This window comes from Olea europaea, chromosome 11 (genome assembly GCF_002742605.1).
Source record: "Olea europaea var. sylvestris chromosome 11, O_europaea_v1, whole genome shotgun sequence".
Taxonomy (NCBI): Eukaryota; Viridiplantae; Streptophyta; class Magnoliopsida; order Lamiales; family Oleaceae; genus Olea; species Olea europaea.
Window position 1 is genome coordinate 14393774 of NC_036247.1, and position 21923 is coordinate 14415696.

At 32.8% G+C, this 21923-nt stretch overlaps 3 protein-coding genes across 3 annotated transcripts in view; all 3 read left to right on the plus strand.

The window, feature by feature from the left end:
• Positions 1-1534: 1534 nt before the first annotated feature.
• On the plus strand, positions 1535-2482 carry LOC111404909. The gene is made up of 2 exons (XM_023033636.1): positions 1535-1694; positions 2012-2482. The coding sequence occupies exons 1-2, from the start codon at positions 1565-1567 to the stop codon at positions 2413-2415; spliced, it is 534 nt and encodes a 177-aa protein (XP_022889404.1). The 5' UTR covers positions 1535-1564; the 3' UTR covers positions 2416-2482.
• Positions 2483-6124: 3642 nt separating this feature from the next.
• LOC111403522 (vesicle-associated membrane protein 714) lies at positions 6125-11889 on the plus strand. Its single transcript, XM_023032063.1, has 4 exons — positions 6125-6562; positions 7862-8052; positions 9016-9179; positions 11538-11889. The coding sequence occupies exons 1-4, from the start codon at positions 6340-6342 to the stop codon at positions 11629-11631; spliced, it is 672 nt and encodes a 223-aa protein (XP_022887831.1). The 5' UTR covers positions 6125-6339; the 3' UTR covers positions 11632-11889.
• A 968-nt stretch (positions 11890-12857) lies between these two features.
• LOC111403523 (mitochondrial fission protein ELM1-like) overlaps positions 12858-21923 on the plus strand; it is a 17425-nt gene continuing 8359 nt past the window's right edge. The window contains exon 1 of the mRNA XM_023032064.1: positions 12858-13266. Within this exon, the coding sequence (XP_022887832.1) occupies positions 13075-13266 (192 nt within the window). The 5' untranslated portion in view covers positions 12858-13074. The remainder of the gene's footprint in view (positions 13267-21923) is intronic.

A 21923-nucleotide genomic window follows, 5' to 3' on the forward strand; every position in this document is an offset into this window, starting at 1 on the left:
ATGATTTTGGATACACCAATTGCATTGAACATTCATTCTTCTCTTGCAATTCTCTTCTTTCTAATTTTATAGCATTTCATACATTTCCTTTGTAGAGGGGAAATTTTGTCAAAAGTTCGTCGATTTCTTATAGTTTGAAGTGCTGCTACCACAAGTTGTGAATCAATTGTATTTTGAGAGAGAAGTGACATTCACCGTGAGCACCGTAGCGGAGCAATTTGTCTTAAGGAAAGAGATAACGTCTCGCCTTGAATAATTCTCTATTTCTACTCCTTCTTAATCCTTGTTTTGCGTAATTTTTATACTGAAACTCTGTCCAAATTTTCATTCATATAAATTATGTTTTGATCACGCTCTTGCGAGTTAAAACTGGTCAAACAAATATATCAAAAACCAACCCTTACATAACCCTTTTTTTATAAGTTGTCTCCAACAACACCAACAAAGTTATATTTATGATCGGCTATGATGAGGGATATTTGGACTTTTACTTTACTTATTGCAGTTCACGAAAATTTATCTTAAAGTAATCTCGTTAAGAAATTTGTTTACATTCATTGCAAAATATCTGAGGCCACTTTCCTAAAAAAATATTCAAATATGTTCAAAAACGTATTCTTGATGTAAGTAAATTGACTTTCCAAAACTCGAACGAGCCCATGTAGTTGTGGGATCTCTGTTCTATATGTGGACATATTCAAGTACAGCTTTTTTGAAAGGAACAGAGCTGAATTGAATGTCCATTCAACTACTATCAATAAAGGATCGATTTAATAGGCTAACTGGTTTTCAGCTATAATTCTGAAATAAAGTTATTGTAAAGCCATGTAATCCGTTGGAAGCTTGATCAACTGAGATATTGCTATCTCGATAAATAATTATTTTCTACGACAACTAGAATATAAGGCACAATACTTTCCGAATTGAGAGTATACTTAATTTCTTAGTTTTTTAATATGCATTGTATCAATAAATATGAACTATTATTATTCAAATTATTATTTAATGTAAGGGCGTGCTAGAAAAAACTGTAAGTAACATTTATATTTTTCACTACGTTAATTACATTTCTATTTTTATGGGCCGGAATGAGTAGTTTCAAGAACCTTAATTATGCGCTCCATTTCTAATACGGCTCTATATTAGTTTAGTCTAAACACGACTTTTTTACGTGGGATTTTTAGTAACTATAAATAAAGTCTCTTGTGACTCCTTCAAATATGTTGTTATATACTTGTTGAGTTTATACTATACTATGTTCAATTATTTTGGCCGTTGACATGTAATTATTGGAGCCAATATTTTCACGTAGGGGTTGAATAATGTTGGAACGACTAAATAATATGTATTATGTATGTATTATTAATTTTTTTTTTAAATTTCAAAATGACTGATTAATTGAAATTTCGGTCAATTAATTCCGGAAAAACCTCAACTGGATGTCTTTATTAACACCACCAACTATTCTGGCTAAAGGCTATTCATTTACTTTTCTTAGCCTGATTTTGTAGTATTTATTGGAAGTATTTGCAATGTTTTCTTCACTCTGTATACACATAGCTCAATGGAGAAATGCCAAGTTATAGTTGCACTGTTCCTCACTTTGGTTCTTGCTAGTTTTGACCTCTCCACGAGCCATGTCGTGAAGGGATCGGTTACTTGCCTCGACTGCAAACCTCATTCGGATCTCTCTGGTTTGTTCAATTTATGCTCTCGTTTAAATTTCTTAGCAACTATGTACATCAGGATGTGTTAATTATGGTCTACTCGTCTCTCTTACGACTTAAAGAGTCAACTTTTAATATATTTTTATAGGGTTCTTTTAGTTAGTTTAATCATATGTCGTATCTATTTTATGCAAAGTTAAGAATTGTATAGCGGAAAGAAAAGGGGGAAAAATGGTACATAGGAATCAACAAAATATTTTTCTAAATTTAGATTGACTACATTATTCCTATTCTAGTTTTATGCATCTTCCATATTACCCTTTCTTCTCCATCTTTTTCCTTAGGTATTCAAGTCTTAGTGAAATGTGACAAAGTGAAGAAGTTGGCTATCGCAACCACGCAAGAAGATGGCACCTTCGACGCCGAGCTTCCATCAAATGGCTGGACTCCGCCTAATTCTCTCAACTGTCTGGCCAAAATACTAGGAGGTCCTCATCAACTCTATACTTCAAGAAAAGACTCAGTTTCCATGATTGTTAAGCCAAATGGGGTCAAGTTTTATTCCACTTCTGAGCCTCTCAATTTCTACAATTCATGCCCTTCCTCAAGAAATTATGATGGGAAATGTGTAACCAAGAACATGGAATTTGGTTCATCCAAGACTGTGGATCTGCCTGTGCCAAGAGAATGGGGGATTGCACCAACTAGCTATTATGCTCCATTTATTCCCATTATTGGTGTACCTTAATTGATCATGTGTTTGGCTTTGTCATTATTAAGCTATCAATATAATAAGTTTCTTTGCTCTTTTATTTCCTTGTTTGTTCAGTTGTCTTGTACTTATATCAATTAATATAGAAAGCAATAAAAGCTTGCTCTTATATATATATATATATATATATTTATTTATTATTATTTTTTTTTTGAAGTAAAAATATTTTATTGAGAAAACCTCACTTGTGGCGGAGTAAAACCGTTATTACATAATACAATCATCAAAAGAATAGACTACATCAACGTCTAAGGTAAGCCAATTCCCAACGATCTGTATGCAATATCCCTCTAAGAAGAGTCGGAACCTCGTCACCAAGAAAGAAATCATAAGAAGGACCACCACTTGCCTTTTTTGCCAGAAAATCGGCCGCCATATTGGCCTCATGAAACACATGATGAACCTGGGCATTGAGCAACTGAGTCAACTTCATAATATCTTCCCAATATTCCCAAAGCCACCATAAGGAACAAGCACCTCTTTGCACCCATTGGACCAAGACTTTCGAGTCAGTTTCAACAACAATATCCCATAACCCAAGCTCCCTACACATACGCAATCCATCAAGAAGAGCACGAGTTTCAGCCACCATATTCGTACATGAACCGTAGTGATGAGAAAAGCCAGCCAAGGATGTTCCATTTGAGTCACGTAGAATTCCTCCTCCGCCAGCTAAACCAGGATTTCCTTTTGATGCACCATCAACGTTTAATTTCAACTGTTTGCTCATTGGTTTCTTCCAACTTATCATTTGCACTATTGACTGCTTAATATCAACAATAGGGTAATTTAAGGACTGCAAACAGTGAATATCACGATCTGATATTTTATAGACATTAGTTATCAGGCTAGCAACTTGGGATAAAAAAGCTTTGATAGACCAAACAACTTTTTGCCAAATGATGGGTGAGCCTTCCATGTGTGCCCCACATCTAAACTTCCAAAGAGCCCATGTGGTAATGAGAGGTGTAATTCCCCGAAGAACTCCGAGTTGTGATGAGCCAGTGGCATGTGTCCACCATAAATTCATTCTGCCTCTCCAAGATGACCCATATCGTAGAGATAGATTAAAGTGAACTTCAAAGTAAGACCAAACCTTCGCAGCCACCTCCCCATTACACAAGACATGATCAATAGTTTCAACTAAGGGATTCTCACAGCATTCACATTTAGACACCAATGGAATCCCAATGGACTAGATCACATCATCAACTGGTAAGCAATTCAATTGAGCCCTCCAGGATACGAACGAGATTCTTTTAGGGACTCGTTTATACCACAGCCAACGTTTCTATGCACAAGGCATACCCTTTCTACGAATCACTTCCCAACCAAATTTAGTTGAGAATATACCATCTTTACTAGGTTTCCAAACATAAAGGTCACGTCCCCCATGAGCTTTTATTTGCACGCGTTCAATAATGTAAGCTTCGTAATACTCCGAATTTTGTGCTCATTTAATTTTTAGAATAGCAATTTAACTTTTCAAAATTTAGTATGACCAAAAAATTATTTATGGTTGCCAAATTTTGCATTGGTTGATTTATTAAAAGTTTTTCCAAATAATTTGTTAATTAGGGGGTTTTGGTATAAATGTTCATTTTACACCTAATTACTAAAGTTAAACATTGTTCCTCCAACTTGGCCGAAAATTGATGAAACATTAAGCATGAGGTGACTAACTAATGCATGAGGTGTTTTAAATTTAAACATGAGGTGACTAACTAATGCATGAGGTGTTTTAAATTTAAGAAAGTGAAACCATGCAGCCTACACATGTCGAATTTTTTGAAGAGTCACCCAAAATTTATCATTTTTCTCACCTATAAATAGATGTGTTGCTGCCCTTTATTTCCCTTGCATGAAAAACAACTTAACACTTGTTTAAAAAAGGGCAGAAAACGTGAGGGAAGAAGAGGACCAGCCTAGCATTTCTCAATTCATTTTCAACCAAGATTTCTTCAAGTTTTATAGTAAGATACTTTCTATGCTTAAGTGGTATGATTTCATGGTAATATTTATACTTAAACTATGCATGAAAAACCGTAATATGAATGTGGTGGATAAGTCCACAAAGTTAGATATCTATTTATGCCTTAGGACAAATCCGAAAGGCATCGGCAAGCCGGAATGTGCAAGTATGTGTTTGATTGCATTCTTTTGTGTAGTATTAACATGTTAAAATTCAAGCATGGTATCTTACTGAGTATTCTTTATACTCATAGTGTTCTATACTAAATTCTCAGATTCATAATTGCGGAGTTGGTGGAAGTCAGTCGGCATAATCGATGATGGGTTAGGGACAATGTTGTTTTGCATCGAAGTTTTGTTTTTGCATGTTTTGTTCGATTGCTTTCCATATGTTTCTTATGGTATTGTATAAAAACATGTATGAGACATGATGTAATATGGTATCGGAAGTAAATTATGCAATTATATCTTCTATGTTGTGTTAAGAGACCTTTTTTTTTTTAAACTTCTCCTTGCAAGTGACAAAAGGTAGAAACGGGACAGTTTTTGGGTCAAATTCAACACGTTATTTTTATCTTCATAAACGTCCATTCGAGAATCTGAAAATATTACTGCGTTCCTCATTGAGTTGTCTTAATATGGGCACAAGAATCACTCAATTTGGATATCTGTAGCCTGATATATGAATTTTTAAACGTTGAAGGGTCAAATCTGAAATTTCTGTGCAATACCTCACCGTTTTCAGTAAAATGCCCATATTATATGATCTTGGAAATTTTTATATTTTAACCTAGAAAACTACTTGAAAATATCTTTCTAATGTCGTAAAATTCATAGAAAACGGAGTTGGGATGAATTTTATAAAAATAGTTGAACTTGTTGCCCCAACTAACCATGACAGTGCAGAGTCCGTATATGTAAAGTATAATTTCTTGTCGACATGCGCTTTTGCGGGCCATTAAAAATTTATGAGAGACATTTTACCAAGTTGAAAATAAGTTTCTAACATGTAATACTTCTATTTAAGAGTATTTAAATGTACCAAAGACAGAAGCTATTATGTTTTGTACGTGACACTTGAAACTTAAGTTCGGGGCGTCACAAGCTTGCTCTTATATTTCATCACTTCCCTTGATCCATTACTGTATTGTTGTTAATATGGAAATGAAACTCATCACTCCTTATATTTTTCTCTCCTTTCTTTGAAGCTTCGACTAACTTTTCATATGCACTTAACAACTATTACAGAAGCCTTTAAATGTAACCGGTTGTTTTGCTAATGTAAATTTTTGTTTCTAAATATGTAAAGTTATTAATCGTGTTTGGTCAAGCTTAGAAAGGAGAGAATTATTTTTGTTTCTAAATATATTTCAGCTAATCGTATTGATAGTAACAAGTTTTCACCTTATTTATATAGCAACAGTTAGATCGCTTCAATTTACCACCAATGAAACCATAACTAACATCATATAAGTTATTCAATTGCTGTCAATTTAATTCTAATGACCTGATTATACATGTGGCAAAAGTATAACTACTCCAGTCATTAGTACAATTAACCCAAATATGTTTACGTAAGTTACTTTTTAAATAAGTTACTTGTTTACTTCTAAGTAAACTATTACAGTGAATTTTTTTTTTAGGCAATAACAAAATTATTTATTTTAAAATGTAATTAGACAAACGTTCAAGTAACCTGCTGTCACGCTATCAGGCCTCCATTGGACTGATTTTCTGGCTTGTGCCGCGTGACACCCAAAGACTCTTGTTTCTTCTTTCAGTTCAATTTTCTCCCACCCCTCCAGTCCCCTCGCCTCGGGGAAGAAGATCCAGTTATCAATAATATCAAACTTATAAACCTAATCGAGTGTATATATCGTAATTTTTGTGACCTCAAATTCCACTGTAATTATACACAACAATATTTTGATGGCAATCCTATATGGGGTAGTGGCGCGTGGGACGACGGTGCTGGCGGAGTTCAGCGCCGTGACGGGGAACGCACCTGCCGTGGCGCGGCGGATACTGGAGAAGCTGTCGGAGACGGAGCAGGAGGAGTCGAGACTATGCTTCTCCCAGGATCGGTACATCTTCCACATCCTTAGATCGGATGGACTCACCTTCCTCTGTATGGCCAACGATACATTCGGAAGTAAGAACTATTCCAATTAAAAAAGGGAAATTAAATTTTGAGCTTTTTGTATCTGTATAACTTCGTGTTCATGCGCGTTTGTTGAATGTTTGTTTACAGTTTAGTGTATTAAGGCCTGATATTCTGCTTGTTGTTGGTCATTTGAGGTTTTCCTGTGAGCACAAGTTGTGTGCTGCTATGCAGAATCTTACTATTTTAGCTTTTCATCTTTGATGGATGTTTTAAATTTTAAGGTTGAAATCATAATTTCAAAGGGGTAACTCTATTTTCTTGGGGGTTTTTCTCATATGTCAATTTTTTGAAGTCTTATTAGCTTTTTGTCTATGACTTACGAAGAGAAAGATCCAATTTATATGCCACACAACTCTTGGCTTCAATACGGCATAAGGCATCCTTGTGGGATTGTGTTCAGAAACAAGTGTTCTATGGAATGGGTTAGTGTTTAGAAAAACCTGAAAGTTGTGGATTAGTTCACTGTACACATATTCTGGTGTTCTACAACAATTTGACAGTGAAATGGATCTCCAGTAGCAAATGTTCATAGTGTAATCTGTTTTTCTTATTTTTTCTTTTCTCCAAATTTGGCCAAAATAACTCTCTTGCTACTTTTCCTTTTTCATTCTTGTGTACACATTTTTTTTTAAAGAATGTGGCTTTAACCACAATTTTTTTCTGAACTAAGAGTACTCTTACATTTATAGATCACAAAATTTATTTAACATACATTGGTTTGTAGAAGACTGTTATAAACTCAATTTGCCGGATTTTGCTAATCCCCGTAGGAGGCATTGGTCTTTGGATTTTGTCAGAATTCTCTGATGAATTGTACAAAAGATCTAGAAACGGAAGCCAACATTTTGGTTGTTCAGACAAAAGTACGGGGTCAAGGACTGGAGGGAATTAATTGAACTTTTGATAGAATATCCTCATTCCACTAATAACTTCTTTTCCTGAATCATAGGTGAAATATATCACTGCATAACTTACCATTGGTATACCACACTTCTCTTCTTGCAGTGGGATTTCTTAATATAAGGAAGCCTCAATCTTTTTATTCTTCCTATACATGCTTCTAGGATCTTATCTCCAATCTTTTGTATCCTGAGCTCTATTCGTAAATGGAGGATTTGAGATGTTTAGACTCTATCAATGTGCTTTAGCATTGCATTCTGTGAGGATGTACATCTTATTGGATTTTTACCTTCCAACTTAGAAGTAAAATTTTAATGTTTGTGCGTAATAATCCTTCCTCTTTTCTCTTCTGTATATTTCAACTTGAATTTTGACAACTTTATCCAGGGAGAATCCCGTTCTCATATTTGGAGGATATTCAGATGCGATTCATGAAAAACTATGGAAAAGTGGCTCCTTATGCTCCTGCTTACGCTATGAATGATGAATTCTCAAGGGTCTTGCATCAGCAAATGGAGTTTTTCTCAAGTAATCCTAGTGCAGATACACTCAACCGTGTCAGAGGAGAAGTTAGCGAGGCAAGATTACTTTTTCACTTTTATCTGACTCCCCAGAGATAGAAAATAAACAGGACTGAAAAAAGAAAATAACTTTATGTCATCAAAATGTTTATGTATAAGATCTTAATTACATGATTCATCGGGAAGTTCAATGTATATTGTATATAGTGAGAACTGATAAATATTACTGTATATTTCTTGGTTTTTGCTGCATTTGTGTGGGCATTTTAATTCTTGCAGTTTGCTTTAAGTTTTTGTGTGGCCATCTGTGATTATAAAGCGTTTGTAGTTGAGTATTTTCTTGAAGGTTTTGCCATGTGTTTCAGGATGAAACTTTTAATTTATCTGATGCTATCTTTGTCCTCAATTAAATATTCTGAATGATCACTCTGTACTCCTTTTGACATGTTTTATGTATGATATGCCCTTATTCTTTTGTACTTTTGAAGCATAAATTTAAACGATCAAATATCCAGCTCTAAGAAATTCTTGACTATAATAAACCAGAGTCCGGGCTAGCAACTGCCTCAGGTTTTAAAATGGTGAGGGCTAGAATTCAACTGGTGAAAGAAATATAAGCCAGAGTTATGAACATCAAAATTTAAATGGGGATGAAGTCAAATGCTCTTTTATTATTATGTTGGTGAAGCAAATCGAGATGCCTCAGTTTTTTTTGTCTCTCTCTCTCTCTTTTTTTTTTTTGGCTCAACGAGAATCCTCAGCTTCTTTGCTATAAAATGATATGTGTATATGTTGTAAGTAGGAATCATGTTTCAGTATAACAATTTCTAATCCGTGTTGTTTCTATTATTTTCGCATATCATTTAGTGCGAACTGGAAAAAGTCATATATATAAAATTATTGTAAAAAATGTTAAAAAGTGGCTCCTATCTTTGGAGTAATGTTAGAATTCAAGGAGCGTTTGCTGCTCTATCCTTCGTATGATATTGTTGAACCTAACACCTGAAACATGGTCTTCAGGTACGCACAATTATGGTGGATAACATTGACAAGATATTAGAAAGAGGTGACCGGATTGAGCTTCTTGTTGACAAAACAGCAACCATGCAAGATGGTGCATTTCACTTCAAGAAACAGTCGAAGCGCCTTCGTCGAGCTCTGTGGATGAAAAATGCCAAGCTCTTGTAAGTATTTTTAATAACCTTCTATTTAAGTTGAACCTTGTATGACTCAATAGTGATCTTTAAAAATTATAAAGTTCGTAAAAGCAAAATAGCAAATGCCCAAGCTATATAGTACTGTGAAAGTGTGTAGAGCTTCGAACATTCTCTTTAATCTTGTATTTTGGAGAATTTAATTTTTTGAACTTTATCGCCCAAGCTGTGATCACTGGGTTTAATTTCATTCCTTTTTATTTATATTACACTGAATTAATTTCCTTCACAAGATTCCATACAACCTAATAGAGCTTTATATGATGAACAGAAAGTTTGAGACAATTGATATGATTAATATGAGGATATTTAATTGTTTTTCGCCATAGCTGGATACGTACAAACTTTGAGGATTCAGTCAATAGTTAGGTGGGAGATGTAGTAGGATAGTCCACTTGTTTTGGTGTCAGTCTCCCCATCAAGACTTATTAGAATTATTACTTGACTACACAAACTACTGAGGGAAAAGGATAGTGATACATGGAAATGATTAGACATTCATGGACGGGAATGCTGAATGTAGTAACTAACACGTCCCTGCTTATATTCGATATATTATATATGCACAATGTCCTAGGAATTGACCTTTTGATTGAATCTGTTCACTGATTTCCTATGTAGCAGAGACACTCTAACTAGGGTAGCATGTCCGTGTCCGACACGTGTCGGATACGTGTGGATACCGACACTCTTCGGACATTATACAATAATAATTTTCCTTTCTTACTATAACTATTATATATTTTTAACTTAAAGTTTTTAGTAAATAACAAATAAGTACTCATATTTAAAAGATTTCAACAAAAAAGAATCAATAATAAGTATAAAACTAAATTTAAACTATATAAATGAAGAATTTTAAACATTTAATGAACGTGTCGACGACGTGTCGTGTCGATACTTTTTTGAAAAATCACGAGTCGACATATCTGACACGTATCGTGTCGGACACACGTGTCCGTGTCGGTGCATCATAGCTGATTTTTGTCCTTCGGTACTTTGAGAAGTAATTGTAGTTGAGTTTAACATTAAACTTATTAGCATTTAGACATATCAGCATTTGGACCGCGTGTCCATTATAACTGCAAAATACCCATGAAACTACCAAACCGCCCAACCCATTTTGGGTTGGTTTGAAGCCCATTCGGTTTGATTTTCAGGTTGGGCTTGGACCTAACCCAAAAATTCGATTGGTGGTCAGGTTGGGTCATTTTTTATTTTTATTTTTTAGAAACAATATAACCTCTCTCTCCTCTCTCATCCTAAACCCCTCTCTATTCTCTCTCCTCTCTCTACTCAAAGTTGGTGACACCACTGTGAGTCCGTCCACCACTACTAGTACAAACCCCTCACACCACCGTCCACTATGAGATCGAATGAGAGCATATTTGAAATTCAGCTTTTTTCTCCATCTTTTGTCATTGACGCAATGTCGGGAAGTTGAAATCGGATTGAAAACTAGAGAAGTGAAGTTGGAGACCATTTATTGAAAATGTGATACATTTCATATAATATATGAATTTTGTGGGTTTCCCCCCTTTCTTCTTGTAAGATTGGGTTTTTCACGTTTATGCCGGTGGTGATGGGATGGTGATGGCAGTGGAGGGGCTATTTTTGTGGTGGAGGATTGGTAGGTAGTTGTGGTGTTGAGCCAGGATTTCTCAAGATTTCGTGCCATGACTTTGCCTTGGGTTATTTAGGACCGAACTAAATCGACCCAAACGTGTTCGGGTTGGTTCAATCGGTTCGATTTTGGTTGGGCTTTGATCCAACCCTATATGTATGTGACCTTGAGGGGTAATATGATTGAACATGAGCTAGAAATGAAAGTTTGGTAAAACTCCCCCTGAAAATAAATAAAAACCTGTTTACCATTTAAATTTGTAAACTTAAGTCTCTTTTACATGCGAAGTTATGAAGTTTTCTATGCGGGAGTTATAGATCATTCTAATGCAATAACCGCAATAGTATGTTATCATGAAATTTAAAGCTCTCTTTGATGCCATCAAAGAGTTGTTTCTATACTCTATCCTGCAGCTTGCTCTTAGATGCTCTCACTTAAGAATGAAGAATTTGCCTATTTTTCCCTGTCACGTTATTCCTTGTGAAGATATCAATTAAGATAATTGGTAGGCTTCTGGTAGAAGTATGTTTAGTATACAGTATTGGACAGGGCTCAACAGTATAATAAATAGTATTTTAGCTTCTTTAGTCTTTTCCTTAATATACTATCCACAACCATCTTACAATTGCTTGAATGTCTAAATACTTAAAGCCTTGGTTCTCCTTCTACTATGGACGTTGAAATCTGACTTTTATTCATGACAGAGCCCTGTTGACTTGCTTGATTGTCGTGCTACTGTACATTATAATCGCAGCTGCTTGTGGGGGCATCACTCTACCGTCCTGTAGATCAAAATAATCTGTCGAGGTACGAGGAACGGTTCTACTTTATGTATCTTAAGTTATGCAGATGAATCTGCAGTTGCTTCATGGTTGGTCATTTGAATAGTTTGTTCATTTTGAACTATTCGTATTTTGCCAGTGCAAGTGATGTAATGGAAAAGCATGATAACATCGACTGTATTATAGTTGCCAGTTTCTTCTTTATTTTGTACATAAATACTGGGAAATATGCTTCAATCTCTCTTACTTGGAATTCAGTATAATTTTGATACTAGTAGGTAATTTTATTTTTAAATTAATAATATAATTTTAATAAATTAAAAAACACTAATTGTTGCTTAAATTTAAAATATTAAGTAAAAATAACGCTGAAATATGATTTAAAGTTAATGTAGATGAAATTTGACGAAACAAAAACAACACCATACCCTCTCAATACGATTGACATTTTTTGCGTGGCAATAAAATAGTAATAACAACAAGTTTAATAAAATATTTACTCTTTAAGAGTAATTACTAATTAGTACACAATTATTCCATGGTAACCACAGGTGTTTCACAATTTTAGTAAGTTGGGGTGTGAAATATTTAGAAGTAATAGTTAAGAATTTGTTTGCAAAATATAATAGATTGGAATGTCGCATGTGGAATGTTGTTAAAGGCGGATTCAATTGGAAACAATCAAAGTGTTAGGTTGATCTAATTATATGCAAAGTTATAATTAAACAAAACAAGATATACATCTCAAAAAATTTTGTTTTACAATATTTATTTATTTATTATTATTATTTTTTTATTTTTGATGATTTTCAAAATGTTGTTCATAAATGAAAAATGTAGGATTTAAAAGCAAGATAAAGATAAACTACATTTTTATAGCGAATAATGCTATTCATAGTCAACGATTACGGTAGTTATTTTCACGTGATAAGTTGTGACATAGTCGTATAAAAATGATTACTGTAATAATTGAAAAGCAAAAGACAAATTACTTATAAATACGCTCCCGTTTGAGCTCCAATATTTGTAGATTATAATGAAATGAATAATATATTTTTAAAAAAAATGAGTGGTTGAAAAGTTTTTAATTTATATATAATATTATTTTATTAAAAATTATGTGATTAAATGTAGAAAAGAGATAAATTTAATATAATATAATGAGAAATAATAGAACTCAAACGAAGTTACCTTAGGAGCTTCTCCAAATAAGTACCGTATAAGTGAAAATAAAACTTTAAGCAGCATATTTTACTTGACGACGAGAGAGGAGAGGTAGTTCAACCCGCTAGCGCTTGTTCAAGGCAGCGCCCCATCTCATAAAAATCTCAACTTGTCCAGCTATACATACATAATTTCGATTAAATCCCAATTTGAAAATCATTTCTAGGGTTTTAGTTGAATTCCGACGAGTAAACATACATAAACAATTTTGTATATACATTTCTCATATTTATTGATGAAGCCCATAAGGCTTCCCGAGCCGCCGGGGAGTCCGCCATCTATTGGCGGAGTACCTGATATATTTGAGGGCGGGGTTTATGGCGTCATCCGGCGAGCCGTCATCATTGGTAATGGCTTCCCGGCTTCAGAAAACCAGAGCATCGGCTTGGTACGCGCCCTAGGTCTGTCGGAAAAGCAAACTCTTTATGTAAGTATTGAATCTGAATTCGCTATTTTATATCTTTTTGTTGTAGGGTTTGTTTAATATGCAGTGGTTCTTTTTTATGTTTTATTTGTCTTGGGGTTTGGTTAATTGGTTCATATGCAGTGGTACATTAGAAGAGATTGAACTGGATTTATGATGTGTTGGTTTTATGGATGATTTTATTTTGCATATTCAGTTGGGATGTTTTTGGGGATGGTATTCATATATTTTTCTGTTTTGTTTTGATGTTAACCGTTTTTCTGCATGGATATGGAGATTAAGTAAGGAAATTGATCCGACAATTTGTTGGATTGCTGATGGATTAGAATTGAACTAAATTTGTGTTTTAAAGCCTCCAAAAGAATTAAAAGACGGGTTCTTTAGTAGCATTGCAACAACTGTAGAACAGTGGCCCTTACTCAGAATGAATTTGAAGCTGTTTCCCATTGATCTCAAAGCACTTATAGTTTTCATGGAAGCTATATATGAAAACTTTTATTTAGGGAAGTGCATTCATTTATTGGAAAATGGGAAGAAAATCAAAGAAAGTTGAAATCACCTTCCTGTATGGTTGGCAAGAAGCAATTTTAAGGATTTCTATTTTGTTGCTGTGCTGAAGAAGATTTGACGACGTACTGTGCTTGTGCATGAGAGAGATGTATTTGGGAAGGACGGGATGATCTCTTAAAAGATCATTCCGGAAAAGAAGCTCAAGAAGCTTCATCTTCTTCAAATACCCTTTCTACCTTTATCAAAAAATCTGATCAAAATAAACTCAAAGAAAAAGCTACCCCTTCAAATTACAAAAAAGCCGTCCAAAGTTCTGGAAAACTTACTCAAATAAACCCACCTCAAAATTTTCAATATTTCACCAAAAGTATCTTTGAAAATCACCTTGATATGGAAACATCTTGGCTTAACAGATACTCAAACTTGGATGAATGTTTTCCAAATATATTTCTAAAAAATTTCTGGTTTATGCCATCAAATATCAAAAAATCCTTAGATTATTATGAAACTATCAGCCATAATTTCTCATACTCCAGTTCCTCAAAATAAATCAGAAACAATGTATTCAAAAATCAATATCCTTAGGGCATTGTCCTATGAAAACCGGGGACAAGTCCCATGGGAAGAAAAGAGACTCAAGCTCTCTTCAACAAAATTTTCAACTCTTGAATATTTTAATTATTTTGATTATTTGAATGCTTGGTACAGATTCTTTTTCTTTAGACCTGTTACTCAATTATGGTTCATTCTTGTTATCCTCATTCTCCAAAATGGTTTCAAACTTGGTTTCTGTATCATGGACTTGAAGAGAAAATTTTGTCCAGTCTTACTCTTCAAGGATATGAATACTTCAAAAGAGAGGCAAAAATGTTTTTAAAGCCTTATGAGAATGTTTTGTTTTAATTTTCTTTCAATATGAAAGTATCCTGAATCTTTTGCTGGGATTTCTTTCTGCTTCATAATCAAAATGATGAATCTTTACTCAAAATATTACTAGAAGATTCAAAGTCAAATGGTGGTTCAAATTTAAAGAAACAAATTGGTGTCCAAAAGCAGTTCAATCATGAATTCAAAAACAAAGAAATTTTGGAGTCCGAAAATTCTCAAAAAAAGAACAAGAAAATCAATTAGATTTTCTGACTGAAAAACAAAGGATTATTTCAATATTATCAAGATGCAAGGATCCGAAAAAATTATTAGAAATTTATGAACAAATTTCTAAAACTTGATCTAAAAAATCAAGTACTCAAAACTCAGATCAAGAATATAAAAATTCTCAAGAGACAGACAATGGGGATGGCCTAATTGATTTAGGGTATGATGATTTTCTTACACATGAGAAGGCTGTAAGAATCAAATGATTACAAGAACCTAGTTTTCTTGAAGAATTTAGAAATTACCGGGTTACTAAATCAAAAGACATTCTTTTCAAGATGTATTTGTCAAAATTAATTTTATTAAAGTAAAATTTCTACTTTTATAAAGTTAGTCAAAAGTTGCTTAAAGTGTTGAGAAGAATTTAAGGAACTTCTCAAAAGATGGATCAATTATTCAAAAGAAGACAAAAGATGATGCTGTTTTTCAAGATATTTCAAAATAGGGGTGGGCGCGGGTCGGCTCGGTTCGGTTCTAAAGAGAGTCGAACTGACCCAAAATTTTTGGGTATTTAGTAAATGGAGCCGTCGGGTCCAAATATAATTATGGAACCGTTCGGGTTCGGTTCCGTTCGATTCAGTTCGGTTCCGTTCGATTCTGTACTATAATTAAATTTTTTAACATTTATAACAATATTATATAAATACAACTGATAATACATTCAATGATTTTGGAATGCCATAGACTACTAGATTATTTTGTTCAAATGATCGCTACGGTCAAAGATTTGATCGGCGGAGGTTACAGTTTTGATCGGAGGTCACAGCATCGATCGACGATTTATAAGTTTTGGAATGTCAGCGAGGCTGCGAGAATGAGTGCGAGAGTCGAGACAACGTTATGCACTTTAGTGTAGGTGTTTAGGGTTATTTAGTGGATTGGATCTTGTTGGGTTAAGAAATGAAACAATAAAATGGATAATGGGGCCAAAAATTAAAAAAATTAGAAATAAAACAAATTATTGGGTGAAAAATTTGGATTTAGAAATTGTTAATTTGTTTAGAAAAAATTAAAATTAAAATAATTTGATTTACTCAATATAAAAAAAATTAGAAAAATTCGGTTCTTATTTGGTTCTTCGGTTCTTGATCTAAAATCGAAATCTGAATCGTACCCGTCGGTTCTCAATTCAGATACCCGTTCGAGTATTTAATTTGACAAGAACCGTCGGGTTCGGTTCGAGTTCGATTCGGTTGGTTCGGTTCGGTTCGGGAGATTTGTCCAACCCTATTCCAAAATGAAGATTTGTTTGAAATCCAGATTTTTCTATAAGAAGAAAGGCCTTTCTTCACTTCAAGACAAAGCGAATTTGAAATAGAAGTTTGTTTTCTACACATTCTTATATTCTCAATTGTGTAATCAAAGCTTTATCAATAAGAATATTCTTTGTTTAATAATCTCTTATTTATTTTCTGTTTTTTGTTTTATCCTTTCCCTGGGCCATAAAAACATATCATTATACTATCGAAAATCTTGTAGTTTTGGACATCTTAAATTTATTAAAATATTATTTTGCATTTGAACAATATTTTCTGGAGTACCAATAAAATGTTTCATAATAGTTAGACCAAGAATGATAAAACTATCACTAATCTCATTTCCATTTTCATCATGAATAATAATATTATTTTCATCACGTTTAACAGCAGAAAAGATAATGTCTATCTCAGTTTGAGAAAGATAATTATCCCACCATTAATCAAGCTGTCCAGTGAATCCAAGAACAATATTATTGGTAGCATCTCTTCTTGAAGTGTTTTTTGCAAGATAAGTTCTATAACACATGGTCATTTGTTCCAGAAAATTGATAATTTGATATTCGGTAAGTCCATCGAGATTCCATTCTACACCGGAATTACCATCATATGATATTTGAGGATTAGCTTTTTCTTCAAAAAGTTGGTCTGGGAATGAGGGACGATGATAAAGTTTTGGAATATTTTGATAATCAGATTTTCTTAATTTATTGATTGAATCAAATTTTTCATCAATAAATTGAGATTCTATCTCATCAATAGTATTGATATTTTTCGAAACATGAAATTTTTTTAATTGATTGGCGAGTTCAGAAAAAATTTCACTTTCAGTTTGAAGAGTGGAAGGTTTTCCAAATTGAGCAATAATATCATTGCTTTTAAAAATTGAAGAGGAAGAGGATGATGGTTTTGATAAATTCTTATCTTTACTATTACTTTCTCTAGACTCTTTTGAAGAATCTTTTTGAGAAGTAATATTCTCAGATTTAGAATTTGCTTCGATTCGATTGAGCTGAGAACACATAAATTGAAGAACAACATTAGTATAATTGTTCTGAGATTGAATATTTTTTATATCCTTAATAACAATCTGAGATTCATTAGATCGTTTTTTAGGAATCCTTTTGAGTGGAGAAGTAGGATTTCAATTTTTCTATGAAAAATAACTATTTCTTGCATAGGAGGATGAGTTGATTGGAAAACATTTCCTTCAGGAGTTTTCCAAGTATTGATTTGAGTTTTTGAAGTAAAAATTTTTGTTTTTTTCTGACTTTTTACAAAAAACTTTACATTGAATCCAATAATAAAAACTTAAATCAGTAAAAGATTTAAAATAATCTTCCCAATAAGATTCTTTTTGTTTTGAAGAAAAACTTTCTCGAAAGAGTCTTCTAAAAGTTTTGACACGTCTTGGTCACATTTGAATTCTTTTCTTCTGTCAATTTCAAAAGAAATAACATTACATTGATTATCAAGATTGGAGGGAGGAACCATATTTGAAAAAGTTGGATATTCTGGTTGATCATCATCTTTTTCATATTCATTTTGATAATGAGGTTTTGGAATAATAGGAGTAAAATCTGCTCCTTTATATGAAGATTGGAAAGATGATCTACATTTCTCTTTGGACCTAGTAGAAAAAGATTTAGCAGAATAAGATCTTTGAATCTTTGAGGATGAACCTTGAAAGAGAATCTTAGCTTTTCCATCTGGAAAAGTAAGAATTTGATTTGGAATTATTCTAATTTAAGTGGAAAGGATTAATTTCAACTAAAAGACTTTCATCTCTTGGTGAAGAATGAAGAGCTCCAATATTGAGTTGAGTATTCATAAGCTTATGATATACTTTGTATATTATAGCAAAAGAATTTGATCTACTATCAAATTCAAGCTTTTTAGTTTGAATATGAAGATTGAGAGAATTAAGAATTGCTCCATTAGTAAATTTGATTGAAAAATTTGGATAACAATTTGAAAATACTGGACCACTTTTAAGATTTGATTCAAGAAGTGAAAGTAATGAATTTTCAAAATTGAGATGTCTCTTGTCTCTAAAAGTAATAAGAATTGGAACATCAAGACCAAGTCTAAACAAGGGCTTGATTGCTATTTGAACTAATCCAACATGAAGATATTTAAATTTCTTCTTGTGAGATTCAATAGCTTCTTTAGTAAGTAAATTTATAAAAGAATTTTGACTACTGATTGAAACAGTTTGTTCAATAGTTTTGATAACATAATTTTGAGAAAAATCAAAATTTTCTATTTCATAGATGGTATGTTTATCCATCTTTGGAATAGTCCAATTTTGAAGACGTTCAATTTGAGCAATTTGAAGTTCATGAGAATTAAAATCATTTGATGCTGATAATAATGATGTATTATCAACTTCTTCTGTTTGATAAACATTTGTTCTATTTTCATATGATTGATTTTCTCGTCCATTTTTAGATCTCGATCTCCTTAACCAATTTGTTACAGAAGACATAATTGAATAAAAATGAAATTACTCTAAAACAAAGTAAAGACAAAACAATAGGATGGACAGGTTCTCACCAAGTCTACAACGGGACCATCCTTCAACGCCTACACCGGCAGCACAGACTGACTAACGCTTAACAGCAGACGTCCATGTTTGAACAAGGTATTCCTAAATATCTTGTGCCTATAGTTTTTTACTATAATTTCGCCCTATTCTTTTATGGCTCTGATACCAAATGGCTCAGGGAAAGGATAAAACTAAAAACAGAAAATAAATTAGAGATTATTAAACAAAGAATATTTTTATTGATAAAGCTTTGATTACACAATTGAGAACATAATTGAGAATATAAGAATTTGTAGAGAACAAACTTTTATTTCAAATTCGCTCTGTCTTGAAATGAAGAAAGACCTTTCTTCTTATAGAGAAATTCGGACTTCAAACAAATCTTCATTTTGAAATATCTTAGAAAACAGCGTCATCTTTTGCCTTCTTTTGAATAACTGATCCATCTTTTGAGAAGTGGGGAACAGCATCTTGAATTTTTCTCAACACTTTAAGCAACTTTTGACTAACTTTATAAAAGTAGAAACTTTACTTTAATAAAGTTAATTTTGGCAAACACATCTTGAAAAGAATGTCTTTTGATTTAGTAACCCAGTAATTTCTGAATTCTTCAAGAAAACTGGGTTCTTGTAGTCATTTGATTCTTACAGCCTTCTCATGTGTAAGAAAATCATCATACCCTAAATCAATTAGGTCATCACCATTGTCTGTCTTTTGAGAATTTTGAGATTCTTGATCTGAGTCTTGAGTAGTTGATTTTTTAGATCCAGTTTTAGAAATTTGTTCATAAATTTCTAATAATTCTTTCGGATCCTTGCATTTTGATAACATTGAAATAATCCTTTATTTCTCAGTCAGAAAATCTACCTGATTTTCTTGTTATTTCTTTGAGAATTTTGGGACTCTAAAATTTCTTTGTTTTTGAATCCATGATTAAACTGCTTTTGGACAGCAATTTGTTTCTTTGAATTTGGACCACCATTTGACTTTGAATCTTCTGGTAATCTTTTGAGTAAAGAGTTCATCATTTTGATTCTGAAGCAAAAAGAAATCCCAACAAAAGATACATGATACTTTCATATTAAAATTAAATAGAAACAAAACATTCTTATGAGGCTTTAAAAACATTTTTGCCTCTCTTTTGAAGTATTCATATCCTTGAAGAGTAAGATTGGACAAAATTTTCTCTTCAATTCCATGATACAGAAACCCAAGTTTGAAATCATTTTGGAAAATGAGAATGACAAGAATGAACCATGAATGAGTAACAGGTCTAAAGAAAAAGACTCTGTACCAAGCATTCAAATAATCAAAATAATTGAAATATTAAGTGTTGAAAGATTTGTTGAAGAGAGCTTGAATCTCTTTTCTTCCTATGGGTCTTGTCCCCAGTCTTCGTAGAACAATACCCTAAGGATGCTGATTTTTGAATACATTGTTTCTGATTTATTTTGAGGATTTGGAGTTTGAGATATTATGGCTGATCCTGTTTTGAAAGGATAGTTTCATAATAATCTCAGGATTTTTTGATATTTGATGGAATAAACCAGAACTATTTTGAAAAAATGTTTGGAAGACATTCATCCAAGTTTGAGTATCTGTTAAGCCAAGATGTTTCCATATCAAGGCAATTTTTAAAAATATTTTTGGTGAAATATTGAAAATTTTGAGGTGGGTTTATTTGAGGAAGTTTTCCAGAACTTTGGACGGCTTTTTTATAATTTGAAAGGGTAGCTTTTTCTTTGAGTTTATTTTGATCGAGTTTTTTGACAAGGATATTTGAAAAAGATGAAGCTTCTTGAGCTTCTTTTTTGGAATGATCTTTTAAGGGATCATTAATTGAGAAAATTGGAGTAGAATTTTTCTTTCTACTTTGTTTCTTTTGGAGTGGATTTCGATCTTCATCTTCAACTTGTTTTGCCCAACTTATTTTCACTCTTTATATGAACGAACTCTCTTGTAAGGAGGTCCGCTAAGAAGTTTGTTTTCCCTTGTATATAAAGAATTTTAAAATCGAAACAGGATAAAATAGTCTCCCATCTTGCAAAGATTTGTTTGGAAACAAGATTTTTCACATCTTTTTGTAAAACATCTTTTGAGGCTTTACAATCAGTTTTCAAAATAATTTTTTTGTCGATAAGATCATCTTGAAATTTTGAAATACACAGTACAATTGAAAGAATTCCTTTTTTAATAGTAGAGTAATTCTTTTGAGGGTCGGGCCTAACTAACTGTTCTTGAAATGACTCTAGTGGAATTTGTTTTAACACACCACCATATCCAATATCCGAGGTATCTGTCTCAATAATAATTGAGGCTGTGGGGTCAAGGATTGAAAGACAGGGAATATTTTTTATTACTTTTTTGACTTGTTGAATTGCAACTGTGTGCTCGTGACTCCATGAGTCGGGATTGTTTTGTAATCTTTTGAATAATGGGGCACAGATTTGACGTATACTTTTGACAAAATCAGCCACATAATTGATATAACCTAAAAAACATTGCAAACTTGTTTTGTCTATGATTTCATTTGGAAATTTGTCAATGAAATCAAAACTTCTTTGAATTGGAGTTAAAGTGCTTTTATGAATGTGATGTCCAAGAAAACGAATTTTTGTTTGAAATAAAACAATTTTTTTTAACAGAAACTGTTAAACCATTTTTATTAATAATATGAATGAATGTATGTATATGCTTGAAATGTTGCTCTATATTTTCAGAAAATATAAGAACGTTGTCAATATAAACAATGATGAAATTTGAAAAAGGATTAAAAATGTCATTTATAATTTTTTGAAATTCAGAGGGAGTATTTTTGAGACCGAATGGCATAACATTCTATTCGTATTGTCCGAAAGGAACATTGAAAGCAGTGTTGTATTTGTCTTTTTCTTTAATTTGAATTTGCCAAAAACCTGACTTCATATCAAAATTTGAAAAGACAACAGCTTTGCAAAGACGGTTCAAAAGATCTTTCTTTTGAGGAATATGATATCTAATTCATTAAAGAGCAGTATTAAGAGGTTTAGAATTGATAACCAAACGAGGAACTCCTTGCTCAATTTCAGCAGAATTATTGACATAGAGAGCTGAACAGCTCGAGGGAGAAAGCAAAGACGGTTCAAAAGATATTTCTTTTGAGGAATATGATATCTAATTCATTAAAGAGCAGTATTAAGAGGTTTAGAATT

What these genes read in the sequence shown, in the direction of transcription:
- LOC111404909 (XM_023033636.1), top strand. Translation starts at nt 1,565, where the DNA reads ATGGAGAAATGCCAAGTTATAGTTGCACTGTTCCTCACTTTGGTTCTT. An exon ending in ACCTCATTCGGATCTCTCTG is followed by an intron (nt 1,695 to 2,011) that starts GTTTGTTCAATT and finishes CTTTTTCCTTAG; the next exon opens with GTATTCAAGTCTTAGTGAAA.
- LOC111403522 (XM_023032063.1), top strand. Translation starts at nt 6,340, where the DNA reads ATGGCAATCCTATATGGGGTAGTGGCGCGTGGGACGACGGTGCTGGCG. An exon ending in GGCCAACGATACATTCGGAA is followed by an intron (nt 6,563 to 7,861) that starts GTAAGAACTATT and finishes AACTTTATCCAG; the next exon opens with GGAGAATCCCGTTCTCATAT. An exon ending in ATGAAAAATGCCAAGCTCTT is followed by an intron (nt 9,180 to 11,537) that starts GTAAGTATTTTT and finishes TATTCATGACAG; the next exon opens with AGCCCTGTTGACTTGCTTGA.